The following is a 21,358-nucleotide window of genomic DNA, read 5'->3' as shown; positions in this document are numbered from 1 at the left end:
TGCTGGTCTTTCCATTTTCATTGCCGTCCTCTCAGCCTCTGTCCTGGGGTGCAGCTCCATGTGGCCTTGGCCTTACTCCAGCCAGGAGTCGCAACATGTTGACAATAATCGGCCAAATGAAGTGGAAATTCACTTAGTGCTGGGGCCACTCGATGTCTTCGACAACGACCCAGCTTATAAAGCTTACATAACGTCTTACTTCACACAGAAAAAATATAAGGTGTGTGTTTTAAAATTAAACACGGACCAAAACGGTCAACCCATTTTTGAAGAGCTTTCCAGGCCAAGTGGTATGAGCGATACACTTATTCAGAATGCTGATAGAGTCAAGATTACCTTGATTTCTCATGGTAACAGAAAACTTATAGAGTCAATGTACGGAAATACGAAATATTATGGTGTGGACTACAACATCAATAACATGAATTACCAACAACTGGCTAGTGTGGTGAAGGAATTGGTCAGCAAGCTGAAACAACCCCTAGTTGAAATGCGATTCATTGTTTGCAATGCTGGCTCGAACGCCGCAGGAAATTATATGACTGGATTCATGAGGGAGGTGAATAATAACAATCAGGGGTTCCATCTCCGTGAGATTGTGGCGTACGACACCTACGTGTCAACAACCAACACATTAAATGTTTACCAAACTGAATTAGTTGATGTTCCTGAAAAACAATTCTGGAATTATGAGCAACAGGGTATTATGGAACCTTTTCCTGATCTCTTCAACCAGGGGCGAATGAGGAATGAAATGACCATAAAAGATGAAAGAAGATTTGTGTTTACTTATGAAAATGGAAACGTGTATCGCAGCAACAAGCGAAAAATTACTAATCATAATAATAATCAAATGGACGTCGACATGGAAACAAACATAAACCAGCTTAATGACCAAAACAGCTTTGGGGAGCAGCTTGATAATCACTTACATGGTTGTTTTAAGAAGAGGCGGCGGCGCAGAAATGTGTGCAATTCAGAGGAGTATGTGGTGAAGGAGACGTCACTGAGCATTAAAGACGGTCAAGTGGAGGTGGAAGTGGCAAGCAGGAGGAACCCAGAGGACACCCACCTGGTCTCCTTCCCTCTCGATGAGTCCAAAACCTTCTACACCCGGCAGATCGAAGAGAATGCCATGCATCAGGGCAGTCGAGTGAAAGGGGCAGGTGGGGGTGTCCTGGACAAGATCAACAGAGGCATGGCAGTGTATGGCATTGTGGCTGGCTTCATTGGGGCGGGGAAGTTTTTTGCAGAGAATGACACAGCCAGAGGGGCCTTCACTCTCACCCAGTCTCTACACGGGCTTGGGGGGCTGACTGGCGTGAATCAACAGCTCTCCAAAATGTCCCAGAACATATTAAAAAGCACCATCCGTAAAGGGGCAGAGAGATTGGGTCTGGAGAAGACACTGGAGAGAATCAGCGGCTCACTGGAAAGAGTTGAGGAGAGTGCCACTGGACAGTTTCTGAAGGACATTCCCTTCGTTGGCTTGGGTTTCCAATTCTATTTCATAGCTGAAGATTCTGTAGCTATTCAGACAAGCAACAACTCTGACCCAGAACAGAATAAATATTATGGCTTAAAAGTTTCCAACTTAGTCTTGGACGTGTCAACCACAGTGCTGTCCATCGCTGAAGTGGCCTTCCCTCCGGCAGCACTCATTCTGGAGCCCATAATCATTGGCCTGACCATAGTTAGGATGTCCATCAGTGATTTCTACTGCGATGTTGTGAGTGAGCTGGACCGGCTGCCCAAGGCTGCTAATGACATACAGAAACTGACTGCTGTTTTAAAAGGGTTAGCGGAAGGTGCTTTGGATTTTGGGACGGGAGGGCTGCTGAGACAGATGAAAGAGGTGGATGAAGAATACAGGAAAAACCAAGAGCTTCTGCTGAATTTGTCCTCTCCGGGCGCCTATTACAGAATAGTGGCCAATGACGGTAACGCAAGCACCATCGACCTGACGGAAGGGGCGCTCTCTCAGTACGGGGGTTTGATAACGGTCCAGCTGTCGAACCATGGCAATGTCACCATTCAGATTGGAGGCATTGATGATGGGCGAGGCGGGGTCAAAACCATTGTGAAAACATTCCACAACCCCGCCATTCAGAGCATAATTCTTGGGGTGGGGGAGTCTCGCCAGTTCCTGTACACCCAGAAGACTGCAAACCTGTGGTGGGTCATCCCAGTGCACTCCCAACGGGTCATCTGTGGAGAACTCCTGCTCCGCTCCTCCCTGTTCGGCACCTATTATGGGAATGACAAGGACAACTCCTTCTTTGCCCTCCAGCAACCCGCAGCGGAGCAGCCTCCCCCGGCTCCCTCAGACCCCTGTGCTTATGGAGGCCTCGACTTGGACTACGTGATCCGGAACTACCGCTACACCATCCATGGCCATGGGGGGGACGACTTTTTCTTTCTCGGGCAGCAGGCTTCGGTGCTCTCTGGCGGAGAAGGGAGGGACCTTTACGTCTTTCCCACAGGCGGAACCATTTCAGAGATTGACAACTTCTCCCACGATTTGTTTGAGGATCACCTGCTGATTAAAGCACCTTTCAGCCGCATTGATTGTATCCGGTATCAAAACGATCTTTTACTCGTTTACGGACAACAGAAGAAGCACCAGATCACCATAAGGAACTGGTTTACCCACAGCAACGTTGACTACTATCAGCACATGACATTTCAGTCTGCTGACGGTGTCATGTTTAAAATAGCAGACAGAGGACTTACGGGGCACAAGTTCCATACTAACTGTGTCCCGGAAACTCTGGACAACACCAAATCCCAAAGTCCGGTGTCTCTCAGACTGGAGGGGGATTACCAAAGCGTAATCAGGGTTTTGGGCAGCAATTTTAGTGACAGCATTTTGGGCAACAAAAGGGACAACGTTCTCAATGGTGGTCCGGGAGCAGACGTGCTTGAAGGAGGAGAGGGAGCCGACACCTATGAGATCTTCCCAGCAGAAGGCTGTGATATCATCAACAACTACGCCACAGACCAGAAATTAGACTTGGTGGTGTTTCACGTGCCCTTCCAGAGTATTCGTGCAGAACTGCTGGATGATGGTGTTCGGGTGACAGACGAAAAAGAGCCCAAGTCGACGTGTTTCCATTTGCAAAAGTGGAACATTGACAGACAATATCAACACTTGGCGTTTCTGTCTTCAGATCATGTGACTTTTTACATCTCAAAAAGTGAAGACAGTGGGCTGGTAAAGACGCCGCTGATGGTCGACCTCAGCACAGAGAAACACGGCAGCACCGTAAACCTCAACAAAACTGACCAACACTTCCACACTGTGGTGACTGTCTTCGACTCCCCCTATGATGACGTCATTGTCGGGAATGCGCTGGGCAACTTCCTGAGCTGCACCGGGGGCAGGGACCGCCTGCAGGGAGGAGGTGGCAGTGATAAATACGTCATCAAGTCTGGGTGCGGAGGAGCTCACATCAACAATTTTGCAGAAGACAAAACTAGCGATGTTTTGTTTATCCAGTATGCCTGGGGGGAAATCAAAACAGAGCTTAGATTCCCACATCTCGTGTTGAAGGTGGCAGTTGTTAACATTGAAGTCGTCCTGTGGGACTGGTTCCAGGGTGAGAACTTCCAACACCTGGTTGTGCAGACTTTAGACGGTATCATTGCCACCTTGCCGCTCAATGCGTCAGACCAGAACATCATGAGTCCCATGGAAATTAACCTCAGCAAGGAGGAGTGTACAGACCAGAAACAAATCTTTGACTTGAGCAAAGAGCCCTGGAGGAAAGTGGAAAGGTTCCAAGCCAAATCTAGCAAGTGTTCATACACTGTGATTGGAAATTCGTTGGACAACTTCATAGACCCTGGCATTGGAAACATTTACAAGTACCAGTACCTGCGGGGAGGCAATGGGTCAGACACCTATGTCTTAGGCCATGCATACGGCTATGAGAATGAAATTGACAATGAGGCAGGAGACATGAAAATGGACAACCTCTTCCTCCAGGTCCTCTATGAAGACATCGAAGTTCTCCTAGAGAGACCCCACATTATCATGTTCTCCCGCTCTAGAAACGACTCAGTCCGTGTCCGCTTGCTAAAGTACTTGAAGGGGCCGAAGTTCCAGCACCTCCTGGTTCGTTCCTTGGACGGATTTCTGTTCGAAATCAATGGTGATTCTTACCCCTACAAGTCCGTCCTCAGCATTGACATGGCATCCTCCTCCAAGAGCTGCAACATCAGCTGTGCCTCATCAGGAAGCGAATTTAGCAATGTTTCTAAAATACGCGGAGCCACTGCTTTCAGTAACTATATCACGAGCAGCAACAGCAGTTTCCTCATTGCCGGGGGCAACATGAATGACTATATCCATGGCAACCAGGGAAGCGAGAAGATTGAGGGCTTTGGAGGAAATGACATCATCATCGGAAATGGTGGGAACGACGTACTGGAGGGTGGAGAAGGGGAGGATGAAATCCAGGGCGGTGAGGGAGACGACTTCATCTACGGGGGAGGTGGGTCCGACAGGATTGACGGGGGTCCTGGGATCGACACAGTGTTCTTTAGTGGAGACGTGCAGACGGGCAGCGGGGTCACAGTGGACCTGCACTCAGGCAGGGGGTGGGGAGCAGACGCAGAGAATGACACCTTCACTGGTGTTGAGAGGGTGATCGGGACAGAGTTCAACGACCTGCTGATCGGCGACAACGAGGACAACCAGCTGATTGGGAAATTTGGAAATGACACTCTGGTGCCGGAACACGGGTCAGACCTGCTGTGCGGGGGGCCAGGAAGAGACCTCTATATTCTGGACGACAGCAGCGGAGTGAAACACATCGACAACTTCGCCTCCGACGGGATCGAGGATAGTGTTCTAATTCGTAACTTCGCCCCACAGGACGCCTGCTTCTTTACTCTAGAAGGAAACCTGGTTGTTTCTCTGCATTACCGAGACCCTCTTCTAAACCTGATTGGCAGAGACACGCTCACTGTTATTTTTGACAACTGGAGCAGCAACCGCTCGCTTTACCAGCACATCAGCTTTGCCTTTGCAAACGACACCCTGATTGACTCATCCTACTTCAGCTCAGCCGCTGAGATTAGCCCCTCCCTAAAGGCTTGTAACTCATCCCTCCCACCCCTCAGCGTGACACGTGCTAATGAGACAGCCATTGAACTAGAAGACATGGCTCTGGGGAGAGTAGGAAGTGTGGCAGAGTCAATGTTCCGCTATAATTTAAAAGTGTCAGACCAGCTTTTCCACACCGACACTTTAACTTGGGGTAACAGGCCCTCATTGGAAATCAGTGGCCTCCTTTCTGGAGTCCTTTACACCTTTCAGCTTTACCTGACGAAATGTGAGGTTCCCGTTTTGGTTTTATGGGAGGCAGCACAGAGAACGAAACCCAATCCGCCAGCATCTCTGAAAGTGCTGCACATCACCCATAGCAGTGTGATGATAAACTGGGCAGCACCCCCTGAGGGATCTGACCCCAACAGCGAGAGTTACGCTTACATGGTGCTTGTGGAAGAAGACAGCGGTGACCTGGTGACGCACTTCAACACCAGCGACACCAGGGCGGAAATCCGCGACTTAAAACCCAAATCTGCATACAGGGTCGCTGTGTCGTCGGTAATGGAAGAGATGGAAAGTCAGAAGGCTGTCTTTCCACCCATAGAAACTCTAAACATATGCCTAGGCTTCATCGCCCCCAGTGGAAGCACTATCGTTGAGGAGAAAATGACAGCAGATGGACCGGTGGCGGTGATTGAGTGCCTGGAGGGCTACCAGCTGACCTCCGGCTCTGAAATTCAATGCACACCAACAGACCTATTGCAACCCTTGGACAGACCCTGTGTCCCCATAGGCTGCATCCATCGGGGCGACCGTGTTCCTCATGGCAGTACGATCTCTGTTATCTGTCTTGGCTTTCTCTTTGAAAGCATGTGTCGCTACGGGACTTTACAACCCACCCCTCCGGTGTGCTGTGGGAGCCCGCCGGAGATCAACAACGGGCATCACCAATCCTGGCGACACTCAAACTCCATTACAATTTTCTACAGCTGTGACCCAGGCTATGATCTTTATGGGGTGTCCAGCTTTACATGCCAGGTAGACTCAGGAGAGTGGTCCCCACCCACTGGAGGAGTGATACTGGACTGCATACCAATCCCTTGTCCTGCCCCTCCCCAGGTTCCTCATGGTACATTCTATTCACCTTCAGGTAGCACAGAGAATTTCAAAGAAGACGACTCTCTGTACTTGAGATGTGATGATTTCTACCACAGTTCCTCTGAGGACAGCAGCATAACCTGCCACAGTGGTTACTGGGGACTGAGAACCCCATCCTGTGAGCCCAACTTCCATCTTGTCAACGTTCAAGACAACCTTTATGACTTAGTTGACGATATCCAAGCACTGAGATTTTCTTCCGAAGATATTGGTCTCTACGCCAGGCTATCCTGCGAAGACAGACAGTTGGAGTTTGTAAAAGCGACAAGTACTCGCTGGACTGCACAGGTGCAGTGTAGAAAAGTAAAGCTGCAGACAAGTGGCTCGGATTACACAGGGATCGTTGAAGGGAACGTGGACGGGGCCGGTTGGAGCAAAATTTGTGTTAAAGACTTGACTGCAGCTAAAGCTGTCTGTGGACACCTGTTTCCTGGTCATGGTGAGTAAGCATTTATGTACAGTGGGTCCAAAATGATTGACACCATTGATAAAGATGACTGTATGAAATAAATAATACCAAGACTGAGCTACAGTATATTGTATGCTCCAATTTGTTTTGAAATTATATATTTGTATACTAATGCAATTGCTCAGAGAATGAGATTTTGATTAACAAGTAATATTTTTTCTCTCAAAAAGATAATTGTAAAAATTATTCAGACACACAGACGTAGACACACAGACATAGATACACACGCGCACACACACACACACACACACACATAGAAACACACAGACATACAGAAAGACACGCACACAGGCAGACATACACTCAAATAGACACACACACACACTCATAGACCCACACACACTCATAGACCCACACACACACTCATAGACCCACACACACTCATAAACACACAAACACACACACACACACACACACACACACACACACAGACATAGACACACAGACATACAGACACACACACATAGACAGACATACACACAGACACACACGGACACACTCACTAAACACACACAGAGAGACACAAGCACAAACATACAGAGAGACACGCACAGCAATATGAACTCACCAGACTATCATATATATAACCAAGTACCGTAATATAAATTCCTCTTATGTAATATTGTATGGTGAGTTTATATTGTTTATATTGCTGTTTCCATGACAGATATTGTGTTTATATTTTTTTTATTTCATGTTTATTTACAGTTTTTTACAATCACTTTGGCACTAATTTCAGAACCTTGACGTCATTTTTCAAAACTCTAGACACAAAACTCAAAACGGTCATCACTTGTAACACAGGCTGTCCAATGTTCAAAACATTGCATTGTGCGTTCAAATCTTTAAAGAAATCTTGCACTTGCACAATCATTGGTTCAAAAAACAAATGTATTGTGAAATACCAATGAAACGTTGATTTAGATCACCCACACACAAGCAACCGATAGTTTCACTGTGTCATTGTTCGTACAATCATTAAATATTGTAGTACAAAATAGGTGATACATGTTTCATTATGGTACTACATGTAAATACATCCCTGTAAAAGTACTGCTATAGTAGAGAGAATACTACAGACACAGTGGAATCATTGAACAAAATCTGAAATATGTTGATGAAAAACGATACAGTACTGTAAAACATAAAATGCAGTGTTCCTCAACTTGCTTGCTTGTACTGTAAAAAGCAAAACATAGGAGTGATTACTGTACTTCTACATTTTCATCAACTCTGTCTTGTGGATTTGGCCACAGGTTCTCATCTACATCACAATGGATGTTTTCATTAGCCAAACATCTTGGAAGAAACCTTCGGGCATGGCGAATCCAGGCCTGACACTGGTCTGCCGTGATGTCATTGCATGTGTCATCCATGGCCTGGAGAAAAGTGACTTGTTCATGAGGGCGCCTATCATAAACCTTCCATCTCCATGTGGAGAAAAATTCCTCAATCGGGTTAAGTAAAGGAGAGTATGGGGGTAAATACAGGGTGGTAAATTGTGCATGGGCCTGAAACCATGCTTGCTCGGATTTCATTGGACACTCTTTGCTGTTGCTGCCGCTGTCTTGGTCCGTGGCCTTGTCCTCTACCACGTTCCCCCACACCTCTCAAACGAGGCCCATGACCACCTCTCAGAAGGGGTGCTTGTCCCCTGCCATTCCTTTGACCAATACGTCTTCCTCGTCTTCCTCCCACCACTGCTTGACCTCTATTGTGACCTGGATCACCTGCCGGCTTCATGTTACAGTACGTATCGCTATATTGTTGCAAGTGGATCCCAATCAATTCTTTATGTACTCGTTCCATAATGTGAACTCAATCATCAGTAACAAGTTGGCAGAATTGGACAAGCAATTACAAGGGCCTTCATCCATACAGTGCAGTACTGTCAATACTGTAAATAGTCTGAAAAGGTGGCACATGGGACCATATAAACGGTGTCTGATAAAGAATGATGATGAAATATTACATCCATAGATAATGTAGTCTAATTGGTTCATGCTCCACGCTAATTGGTGACAATGAATCTCGTTATCTTGAAACTTTCATGATCTAAACATGGAATATTGTTTGTCTGTTTCCATACAACTATGCATTAAGAGTAATGCAACAGTTACTTATCATTTTGAGCAGTTGTATCAATTGATAGTTGGATAATTGTAATGAAATGAATAGACACTCATCTGAAATGTAATGTGTGAATTGCCTTTTGAAATAGTAGTACTTTGATGTTAAGTTGTGTCATATTGAACAGGTGATTTTTGTTAAATGAACAAATGATCTTAGTTTTATGTGTATTGTATCCAAGCAATTGAAAAAAGTGATAGAGTTTTTTCAAATTTGGTTGTGAGTTTTGTGTCTAGAGTTTTGAAAAATGACGTCAAGGTTCTGAAATTAGTGCCAAAGTGATTGTAAAAAACTGTAACCAGGTAAGCCAGTTGAGAACAAGTTCTCATTTACAACTGCGACCTGGCCAAGATAAAGCAAAGCAGTGCGATAAAAACAACAACAATACAGAGTTACACATGGGATAAACAAAAACGTACAGTCAATAACACAATAGAAAAAATAAAATATATATACAGTGTGTGCAAATGTAGCAAGTTATGGAGGTAAGGCAATAAATAGGCCATAGTGCAAAATAATTACAATTTAGTATTAACACTGGAGTGATAGATGTGCAGAAGATGATGTGCAAATAGAGATACTGGGGTGCAAATGAGCAAAATAAATAACAATGTAAATAATAATATGGGGATGAGGTAGTTGGGTGGGCTAATTACAGATGGGCTGTGTACAGGTACAGTGATCGGTAAGGTGCTCTGACAACTGATGCTTAAAGTTAATGAGGGAGATAGGTGTCTCCAGCTTCAGAGATGTTTGTAGTTCGTTCCAGTCATTTGCAGCAGAGAACTGGAAGGAATGGCGGCCAAAGGAGGTGTTGGCTTTGGGGATGACCAGTCAGATATACCTGCTGGAGCGCATACTACGGGTGGGTGTTGCTATGGTGACCAATGAGCTAAGATTGGTGGGTAGTATATGCGGCTTTGGTGACAAAACGGATGGCACTGTGATAGACTACATCCAATTTGCTGAGTTGAGTGTTGGAAGCTATTTTGTAAATGACATCGCCGAAGTCAAGGATCGGTAGGATAGTCAGTTTTGCGAGGACATGTTTAGCAGCATGAGTGAAGGAGGCTTTGTTGCGAAACAGAAAGCCGATTCTAGATTTAACTTTGGATTGGAGATTCTTAATGTGAGTCTGGAAGGAGAGTTTACGGTCTAACCAGACACCTAGGTATTTGTAGTTGTCCACATATTCTAAGTCAGACCCGGCGAGAGTAGTGATTCTAGTCGGGCGGGCGGGTGCAAGCAGCGTTCGATTGAAGAGCATGCATTTAGTTTTACTAGTGTTTAAGAGCAGTTGGAGGCCACGGAAAGAGTGTTGTATGGCATTGAAACTTGTTTGGAAGTTTGTTAACACAGTGTCCAATGAAGGGCCAGATGTATAGAAAATGGTGTCGTCTGCGTAGAGGTGGATCTGAGAGTCACCAGCAGCAAGAGCGACATCATTGATATACACAGAGAATAGAGTCGGCCCGAGAATTGAACCCTGTGGCACCCCCACAGAGAGTGCCAGAGGTCCAGACAACAGGCCCTCCGATTTGACACATTGAACTCTATCTGAGAAGTAGTTGGTGAACCAGGCGAGGCAGTCAGTTGAGAAACCAAGTCTACTTAGTCTGCCAATAAGAATGCGATGATTGACAGAGTCAAAAGCCTTGGCCAGGTCGATGAAGACGGCTGCACAGTACTGTCTTTTATCAATCACGGTTATTATATTGTTTAGGACCTTGAGCGTGGCTGAGGTGCACCCATGACCAGCTCGGAAACCAGATTGCATAGCGGAGAAGGTACGGTGGGATTCGAAGTGGTCGGTGATCTGTTTGTTAACTTGGCTTTCAAATACTTTCGAAAGGCAGGGTAGGATGGATATAGGTCTGTAACAGTTTGGATCTAGAGTGTCACCCCCTTTGAAGAGGGGGATGACCGCAGCAGCTTTCCAATCTCTGGGGATCTCAGACGATACGAAAGAGAGGTTGAACAGGCTTGTAATAGGGGTTGCGACAATTTCGGCTGCAAATTTTAGAAAGAAAGGGTCCAGATTGTTTAGCCCAGCTGATTTGTTGGGGGTCCAGATTATGCAGCTCTTTCAGGACATCAGCTATCTGAATTTGGGTGAAAGAGGGGGGGGGGGGGGGGGGGGGGCATGGGCAAGTTGCGTTGGAGGGTGCAGAGTTGGTGGCCGGGGTAGGGGTAGCCAGGTGGAAAGCATGGCCAGCCATGGCAAAATGCTTATTGAAATTCTCGATTAGCGTCGATTTATCGGTGGTGACAGTGATTCCTAGCCTCAGTGCAGTGGGTAGCTTGGAGGAGGTACTTTTATTCTCCATGGACTTTACAGTGTCCCAAAACTTTTTGGAGTTAGTGCTACAGGATGCAAGTTTCTGTTTGAAAAAGCTAGCCTTTGCTTTCCTAACTGATTGTGTATATTGGTTCCTGACTTCCCTGAAAAGTTGCATATCGCGGGGGCTGTTTGATGCTAATGCAGTACGCCACAGGATGTTTTGTGCTGGTCAAGGGCAGCTATATCTGTTCTTAGTTCTGAATTTTTTGAATGGGGCATGCTTATTTAAGATGGAGAGGAAAGCACTTTTGAAGAACATCCAGGCATTCTCTACTGACGGAATGAGGTCAATATCCATCCAGGATACCCGGGCCAGGTCAATTAGAAAGGCCTGCTCGTTGAAGTGTTTTAGGGAGCGTTTGACAGTGATGAGAGGTGGTCGTTTGACCGCAGACCCATTACGGACGCAGGCAATGAGGCAGTGATCGCTGAGATTCTGGTTGAAGACAGCGGAGGTGTATTTAGAGGGTACAACTGGGGGCTGAGGGGGGGCTGTAGCAAGCGGCAACAAGTGAGAGACTTATTTCTGGAAAGGTGGATTTTTAGATGTAGAAGCTCAAACTGTTTGGGCACAGACCTGGATAGTATGATAGAGCTCTGCAGGCTATCTCTACAGTAGATTGCAACTAGGGATGGACATTTCTGAATTTTTGGTGGCCTTCCTACGCCAGGATTCAGTCACTGCTAGAACATCAGTGTTGGCAGAGTGTGCTAACGCAGTGAATAACTCAAACTTGGGGAGGAGGCTTCTGATGTTAACATGCAAGAAACCAAGGCTTTTACGGTTACAGAAGTCAACAAATGATAGCGCCTGGGGAGCAGGAGTGATACTGGGGGCTACAGGGCTTTGGTTAACCTCTACATCACCAGAGGAACAGAGGAGGAATATAATAAGTATACGGCTAAAGGCTTTAAGAACTGGTCTTCTAGTGTGTTGGGTACAGAGAATAAACGGGGCAGATTTCCGGGCGTTGTAGAATAGATTCAGGGAATTATGTACAGACAAGGATATGGAAGGATATGAGTACAGTGGAGGTACACCTAAGCATTGGGTAACGATGAAAGAGATAGCATCACTGGAGGTACCGATTGAGCCGGTCTCCGTGTGTATGGGGGGTGGGACAAAGAAGCTGTCTGAGGCAGGTTGAGCAGGACTAGGGGCTTTACAGTGAAATAGTACAATAACAACTAACCCAAACAGCAATAGGCTAGGCATATTGACATGGGAGAGAGGCATTACGCAATCACAGGTGTTATTTGAGAGGGCTAAGACAACAACTGGTAATGGCAACGAAAGTTTGGGCTGAGGCTAAACAGATAAACAGGATGGGGTACCGTGTAAAGGAACAGTCCAGTGGGCATCAGATGTGTAGCTGAGTGATCATAAGGTCCAGTGAACAGCAATAGGTAAGTCCGGGAGCAGTTCGTAGGCTGCTACAGCACAGGCGAGCAGGAGGCACGGCTGTTGATTGCGCGTGCTAGCGGGCCGGTGCTAGCAGATGGATCTTCGTGGTCGTCGCAACGGGAAGCTTGTTGAAACCACATCAGACGATTACATCGGCAGACCAGTCGTGATGGATCGGCGGGGCTCCGTGTTGACACTAGCATGTCCTGTCCGGTTGACAGAGAGGTGGATAGCCGGGAGTTGGGCCTGGCTCGAGGCTGGCTCAAGGCTAACTGGTGCTAGCTTTGGGACAAGTGGTGATTAGTGGTGATTAGCCAACAACAACATCCATTCGGTTGCAGCTAGCTAGTTGTGATGATCCGGTGTTAAGGTCCAGTGATTCAGTGTTTCCAGCAGAAAATCTGAAATGCTCTGGGTCGATAGCACGCTGTGCATACTGGCCAATAATTGTCCAGGCTAGAGCTGGCTGGTAGGTAGTGCAGGCCATGGATAGTGGTGAAGACCGCTAACGGTGGCTAATAGCAATAGCTAATAGCAAGTAGCTAGTTAGCTGGCTAGCTGGCTAGCTTTAGCCGTGGGTTCTTGATAAAAGGTATGAAGAAATAATAGAATCCGTTCCACATTGGGTGAGGCGGGTTGCAGGAAAGTATATATAGTTAAGGATGGAAAGTGAGATAGAGAAATATATAAAAAATAAAATAAAAAAAAGAAGCTATTTACATGAGGACACAACATAATACACGACCACACTGGTATGGCATCTGTTTCCATGACAGATATTGTGTTTATATTGCTGTTTCCATGACAGATATTGTGTTTATATTGCTGTTTCCATGACAGATGTTTATATTTCTGTTTCCATGACAGATGTGTGTTATATTGCTGTTTTCATGTGCTCTTGTATTTTGTTGCTGTTGTGTGTACAGAATGGACAGCATCAGTGATCGACAGTGGAGAGTTTGTTTCTGAACAGACACACATCTGCGATGTCACGGGATGTAGGTTCATACCAGAAAGATTGAACTGCCTCAAACAGATCCAGTGCAGACACCGCTGTGATCCCGCTAATGTTCCCAATGGCCAAGCATTTTGTGCCTCCAATTTTGAAGGAGAAGAATGTGCTATAATGTGCAACCGACTCTATAATCTTGAAGTCTCCTCCCAGATCCAGTGTACCAGTTCTGGATGGTCAAGCTTTCCCTACTGCATCGGTGAGTGGACGTCTACACAGTTATTAGGGGCGGCAGGTGGCTTAGTGGTTAAGAGCGTTGTGCCAGTAACCTGAAAGGTCGCTGGTTCTAATCCCCAAGCCGACTAGGTGAAAAAATCTGTCGATGTGCCCTTGAGCAAGGCACTTAACCTTAATTGCTCCTGTAAGTTGCTCTGGATAAGAGTGCCTGGTAAAAATGTTGTTGTTGTATTATTGTGGTGGAAATTAATCACTATACTTTATTAAAAATCAAAGTTCTTCCAGAGTTTTTGTAGAATCAAGATTTGACGTTATTTCAATTCGTCAAAGCCCGTGCTGGTCTGCAGAGTAGCCCCATTTTTTTCTCTCTCTCTTCCCCAGCTATATAGTCCCATTCACATCTCTTCTAGCTCAAAATCCCTCCCTCTTCAGTTTCCCGCTCTCTATCGCTCCGCCCACTTCCTTTGTCTATGAATTTGGCTAAATTTGACTTTCATTCAGTTCAGAATCAATGGTAATACAATCAATCAATCCCTTATTTTGCAAAAACACTCATGTTTAGTTTAAACTCTGTTCAACCCTGGCCACAGTCTGGTTTCAGTCTCTGATAAAGTAGGACAGCCATGGATTTAAGTAAGAGCGAGCAATTCAACCCTAGGTCAGATTCCCACTTCACACACACACACAGTGAAATGACCCAATTAAGTTCCTGCCTAGCAACAGAAAATTCTAACTATACAGTGGGGAGAACAAGTATTTCATACACTGCCGATTTTGCAGGTTTTCCTACTTACAAAGCATGTAGAGGTCTGTAATTTTTATCATAGGTACACTTCAACTGTGAGAGACGGAATCTAAAACAAAAATCCAGAAAATCACATTGTATGATTTTTAAGTAATTAATTTGCATTTTATTGCATGACATAAGTATTTGATCACCTACCAACCATTAAGAATTCCGGCTCTCACAGACCTGTTAGTCTTTTCTTTAAGAAGCCCTCCTGTTCTCCACTCATTACCTGTATTAACTGCACCTGTTTGAACTCGTTACCTGTATAAAAGACACCTGTCCACACACTCAATCAAACAGACTCCAACCTGTCCACAATGGCCAAGACCAGAGAGCTGTGTAAGGACATCAGGGATAAAATTGTAGACCTGCACAAGGCTGGGATGGGCTACAGGACAATAGGCAAGCAGCTTGGTGAGAAGGCAACAACTGTTGGCGCAATTATTAGAAAATGGAAGAAGTTCAAGATGACGGTCAATCACCCTCGGTCTGGAGCTCCATGCAAGATCTCACCTCGTGGGGCATCAATGATCATGAGTAAGGTGAGGGATCAGCCCAGAAATACATGGCAGGACCTGGTCAATGACCTGAAGAGAGCTGGGACCACAGTCTCAAAGAAAACCATTAGTAACACACTACGCCGTCATGGATTAAAATCCTGCAGTGCACGCAAGGTCCCCCTGCTCAAGCCAGCGCATGTCCAGGCCCGTCTGAAGTTTGCCAATGACCATCTGGATGATCCAGAGGAGGAATGGGAGAAGGTCATGTGGTCTGATGAGACAAAAATAGAGCTTTTTGGTCTAAACTCCACTCGCTGTGTTTGGAGGAAGAAGAAGGATGAGTACAACCCCAAGAACACCATCCCAACCGTAAAGCATGGAGGTGGAAACATCTTTCTTTGGGGATGCTTTTCTGCAAAGGGGACAGGACGACTGCACCATATTGAGGGGAGGATGGATGGGGCCATGTATCGCGAGATCTTGGCCAACAACCTCCTTCCCTCAGTAAGAGCATTGAAGATGGGTCATGGCTGGGTCTTCCAACATGACAACGACCCGAAACACACAGCCAGGGCAACTAAGGAGTGGCTCCGTAAGAAGCATCTCAAGGTCCTGGAGTGGCCTAGCCAGTCTCCAGACCTGAACCCAATAGAAAATCTTTGGAGGGAGCTGAATGTCTGTATTGCCCAGCGACAGCCCCGGAACCTGAAGGATCTGGAGAAGGTCTGTATGGAGGAGTGGGCCAAAATCCCTGCTGCAGTGTGTGCAAACCTGGTCAAGACCTACAGGAAACGTATGATCTCTGTAATTGCAAACAAAGGTTTCTGTACCAAATATTAAGTTCTGCTTTTCTGATGTATCAAATACTTATGTCATGCAATAAAATTCAAATTACTTAAAAATCATACAATGTGATTTTCTGGATTTTTGTTTTAGAGTCCGTCTCTCACAGTTGAAGTGTACCTATGATAAAAATTACAGACCTCTACATACTTTGTAAGTAGGAAAACTGTAAAATCGGCAGTGTATCAAATACTTGTTCTCCCCACTGTATGTTCGTGATTAACTCTGTTTTATCTCATAGTCCACTAAAAAATCTCCCTCATTATAACCTACAAAGGTTATAAAATACAATCCATTTTACACAAAGAATGGCAATTATTTTACCTCCATTTTCTCCCCAATTTGGAATATCCAGATATTGACATATTTATTTAAATATTTGAGAGCAGTAAATTTAGTGACCAGTACATGGTCTAATAATCACACAAAACAACAACAACACCAATAAAATAGATTGCATAGTAAAAACACAGGACAAGGGTAACACTAACACCTTCGATACACCAGAAAGGGGATAAACTGTATTTTTCCAAGGTCGTACGCAATGACAATACAATGTGTGTGCTTTCTGGGACAAAAAAGCCTAATTGAAGCTCGGTAAATAATTAATTGTAAACATAAATGTGCTCCAAAACATACTTGCAAAATTATTTTACTAAATAAGACATGACCCCTCTCAAGTCTTAAACTGTCTGCGACTAAAAATGGTTCACTAGAACTTACTCCACTAAAATACATAGTGTCTTGTGCTTAGCTTGTGGAAATGCAATGTTTTGAATGATCCTGTAAAAAAAAAAAATAGCAGCATACCTTGAATCCCACCGCTGGCATACCACCCTGCATCCCACCCTGTATCCCACTGCAGGCTTGTTGTCTGAAGCTAAGCAGGGTTAGACCCTGGATGGGAGACCAGATGCTGCTGGAAGTGATGTTGGAGGGCCAGTAGGAGGCACTATTTCCTCTGGTATAAAAAATATCCCAATCCCCCAGGGCAGTGATTGGGGCCATTGCCCTGTGTAGGGGAATGTTAAACAGGTGACCTGACTCTCTGTGGTCACTAAAGATGCCATTGCACTTATTGTAAGAGTAGGGGTGTTAACCCTGGTGTCCTGGCTAAATTCCCAATCTGGCCTTCATACCATCATCCCCTGCTTCCAATTGGCTCATTCATCCCCCCTCCTCTCCCCTGTAACTATTCCCCAGGGTGTTGCTGTAACTGAGAATGTGTTCTCAGTCAACTTACCTGGTAAAAAAACGAAACAGCCTTTTACTATGCAATCTGTATTTCTTCAAAGAAAATTGCATGTTAAAGGTCCAATGCAGCCTTGTTTAAAAACAAAATCTCAATATCAAATCATTTATGGGTAACTATTAAGTACCTTACTGTGATTGTTTTCAATAAAATATTCAAAATAAACAAAAATGTATTCTTAGCAAAGAGCAATTTCTCAAGCAAGAATTTTGCTAGGACTGTCTTGGAGTGGTCTGAGGGGGGAGGGGAAAATTAAAGTTAGCTGTTATTTGCATAAAGGTTTGGAACACTCTTTCTTATTGGTCTATTAACGAATCTACCGCCCAGTGATGTCACCAGGCAGGCCAAAACTCCATCACATCAAAACAGGCTGAAATGTCAGGCAGTCTTTTGAAAATGCACTGCGACCTCAATTTGTGCTCTAAATGTGCCCCTTCTGAAAAGAATGCTGTCAATTTTATTTTGTGAGTTAACACTATCTGAAAAGTTCAAAATGTAGATGATTTCCATTTCCAGGTCACAAGGGATTCCTTCTGTATCTAGCTGTGTGTGCGGAAGTGCCATTTAACTATGTTGATGCGATAAGGATTACTACAGTGCTTGAAAGAATACACGGGCACTGGCGGGCTTTCTGGGGTCAAAAGGGAACTCAAATAGTTTTGTGTGTGTGTGTGTGTGTGTGTGTGTTACATGTTCCCATATGTTTCTACTACTGTTAAGTAAGGTGTGTACATCCTGACCATTTGTTTTACGCTATTAAATTGAAGTCTACCCAGTGCTCGATTCTCAAGATAATTTCACATGTAGCCTGCAGAAGAACCTCAGAACTACCTTTCCCATCATCATCCTACTCATGTATCTCTGATGGAGGGGTGATGGGAAGTGTAGTTCTGAAGTTCTTTACCTGAAGCGTACTATCTTGGAAACCCAGCGCTGTGTAGAGGCTGCAATTTTTAAAGTAATAAATACAATACACACCTTATTTAAACAGCATATTTGAAAATGTAGCACACACAAAAGAAATCCCACCGGAGTTCCGCTTTAAGAGGGTTAAACAAAGTTGTACCTAAACTGCAAATATCGCTATCAACAGTGTTGTTCCATGCTGCAGTATTCAGAATATGGCACCTGCATTTTCTCTCTGTCACCAGAAAGTGGGCATTGCGGCTATGACGATGAGAGAGGACCCCATTTCATGAAGTGCCTGAGTAAGCTTTGGGTCGAGGCGGGTTGTAGCCTCAGCACCGACGGTTCTCCAACAAGGAACCCCAATTTAGTTAATTACTGGAACACATTGACTGTGGGTGAGGTGCGGAGGAACATGGCCAAAATGCCCAGTCAAGATCCATTCTATATAAATCCCTTTTGCCAGGAAGATGAGTGCTTCCCGGCCCATGCCACAGTGCTCGCCAGTGACGGGACCAGGAAGACCATGGCTGAGCTGCGCTTGGGGGACAGGGTGCTGGCGGTCGACGCTGCTGGCCGGCCCACCTTCAGCGAGGTCCTCCTGTGGCTGGACCGGCGGAGCGGCTCAAGGGAGCGCTACCTCCTGCTGGACACGGAGGGGTCCGAGGAGCCCCTGTACATCACGCCTGACCATGTTCTCTTCATCGCCCCCGACAACGCAACAACCACCGCCTTGGCCAGCGACGCACGCAGGGTCCCGGTGTTCGCCAAAGATGTCCTCCCGGGCCACCTGGTCTACTTGCATATCCCCAGCACCGGATCACTGGAGGCCAAACGCGTGACCGAAGTGAGCGAGGCAGAGAGCCTAGGGGCCTACGCTCCCTTGACTGTGGAGGGGAACCTTGTGGTGGACGGACGCCTAGTTTCCTGCTACACCCTGCAGTGCCGGCAGCATCTCGCTCACCTCACCTTTGTCCCCTACAGGCTCATCCACGCCCTGCGCTCCTTCCTCCCTCTCCTCGGAGACCTGCTTCTGGCCCCCCCGCGGCAGGGTCAGGAAGACCAGGAAGGTATGCACTGGTACGCCAGCGCCTGGTACCAGTTGGGCCTGTGGATGGGGTATCCATTCGGTGAGACGTGCTATCCCAACGAACTGCAGAGGTACCACTACCCCAGACCTACCTCTGATCCGCTGTGAAGGCTGCGCACCTAAACTCCTCCACAGTCAGATATCAAGATATATAGAAGGATTAGACTGATTATTATTCATTTCTTCAATAAACTAAGGTACCAGTGAGGATCTCCTACACTGGATAACTTGTTACAGCTGTTGATAAGTCATTGATAATAATCTGCCAATTTTTTAAACATCATTACCATTAAGATATAAGGGAGATCATAGCTATATTCAATAAAATTCACATGTTTAACCCTTTTTCATGGTTGGTGTCTTGATGGATTTGTCCAAAATCTTGTGACATAAAACATTACTTCTCTGTCCTTGCATTTATGGCAGTGTAAGTTGTCGTTATATCATACATTAACAATTAATCAGTTAAATTAGACATTGAACTGGAAAGCTGTAAGAATCCTGGATCTAGCTGTCAGACAGTTTTTTTGTATAGAGATCTCAGAAATGCAGTGGAACTATGAAACATTTCATTTTATAATTTTATCTCCTTATGTTAGGGGGTGAAAACAATTTTCATGGGCACACAAATCCAATATTATGTATGCGATTGCAAAATCGAATGCTTCTAACAGAAAGAGTCACCTTACCTTGATCCTTAAAACCTAAATAGATACTGTCATTAACGTGGTTATGCATAATACTTGTTGGATGCCATTTGGTGTCCAGCTGATTAGTGACGCTGTATTATTTTCACACATCATTATCTGATCCAGCAAGGAATTTTCCACATGACAGTCAAGTGACGAACAGCTGTTGTGATAGCGCATGCGATGCAACAACAGCCCAAGTGCTGGAAAAAAAGGTGTTGGCAAGGAATGTCCACAATATTTTGGTGTCTCATTCGTTTCGCCGGTGAAGACAGTTGTGCCTGGATCCATGTTGGATCTAATATCCCTAGAGAATTAATACTGATCATCTGTTGTTGTCTGCTTGATTTACAGCAAGGTCTCGTTAGATTTAACAGGGAAAGCATCAAGGTAATGACTTCATGTTTTCATATGTTTTTGTGCCTCGGATTGGACACCAAGTCTACTCTGCCAAATTGTGTAGGATGGACTATTGTGTAACACCCAATGCTCTTCCTATTAATTATTCTGCATAGAATGGGAACAAATGACATACCTTAGCCTAGTGGGCTTCTTCACAATATAATCTGATAATGAAATAACGTGTTACACCTGCGATTTTATACAATACAAGGGGCCTGAAGTAGCCTACTTGAATATGGAGCTCAGAAATTAAAGTAGGCTACTGGTATAGGCCTACCTTGAAAAAAAAACATTTCCTCAATTTGGTGCTTGAAAAGTCTTTGTAATTATTGTAGTCAATTTGTAAGTTCCCCTGCTCCCTTATAATTATCCATGATTTCATTTTTGATCCGTTTTTTTGTGAGAGATGTGGCCATAGCAGCAGGAAGTTGGGGTCCAGCAGCACCCCCTAAAAAATCAGAATAAAATATATTTATGAATGGCCACTTCTGTTTGTTTCCCCCACTGTAATTGGAGGGTTTTGCCCGACTCTGTTGCGCTAAAACCATGTGCGGTTATTATGAGGATGGCAACTTCTAATGTTGGCTTCAATTGGCTTTCCATATTCCTATAAGTACACATGTGGAACTTCATAAAAATTCATTTCATTTTTTGTTTTAAACCATTTTGAAATGTTGATCCCAATGTCACACATTGGCCCCATTATTTATAGAAATACCCTTATCTAGGGTGACTTACATTTGTTGAAATTCAATCACATTATTTTACATACAATTACCCATTCATACAGTTGGGTTTTTACTGGACCAATCTAAGTAAAGCACCTTGCACAAGGGTACCCCTGATAATCAGTGCCTTCCATTTTCTCTTGAGCTCAGTGTATTTTTTTCTTCTTCCATGCAACCAAAAATAAAAAACAAAACCACAACTTGTGTTATGGTATGGTACAGAATCTTTAATTTGACACATTTAGCAAGTTTACTGTGTATATGTAGCTAATAATGTAAGCATACTGTGTCCATAATAAGTATATAGGTTGTATGTTGGGAGCTTTTGGGAAAGAGCACAGTTAGAAAGATATGGCATATAGAAGCAAACCAGATGGACATCATGAAAATGATCGGAGAGGTTGAGGGTA

General features: G+C 45.0%; 1 protein-coding gene across 3 annotated transcripts in view; it reads left to right on the top strand.

The window, feature by feature from the left end:
* The first annotated feature begins 236 nt into the window (after window positions 1-236).
* The window catches only part of LOC311145169 (uncharacterized protein), a 61,829-nt gene continuing 40,707 nt past the window's right edge, over window positions 237-21,358 (top strand). For 2 of the 3 annotated variants that reach the window (XR_014614564.1, XR_014614565.1), the window contains exons 1-2: window positions 237-6,653; window positions 13,486-13,770. Coding sequence is in view for 1 of the 3 variants with exons in the window: in XM_084181378.1 (XP_084037504.1) it covers window positions 293-6,653; window positions 13,486-13,770; window positions 18,285-19,237 (7,599 nt within the window). In the remaining 2 variants the exon portion in view is untranslated. Of the gene's footprint in view, window positions 6,654-13,485; window positions 13,771-18,284; window positions 19,475-21,358 lie in introns of those variants that run through there. The other variant, XM_084181378.1, reaches the window with a different exon arrangement.

This window comes from Coregonus lavaretus (assembly GCF_964263955.1).
Source record: "Coregonus lavaretus genome assembly, chromosome: 17".
In the NCBI taxonomy this organism is placed as follows: domain Eukaryota; kingdom Metazoa; phylum Chordata; class Actinopteri; order Salmoniformes; family Salmonidae; genus Coregonus; species Coregonus lavaretus.
This window is presented reverse-complemented; position numbering and strand designations above follow the sequence as displayed.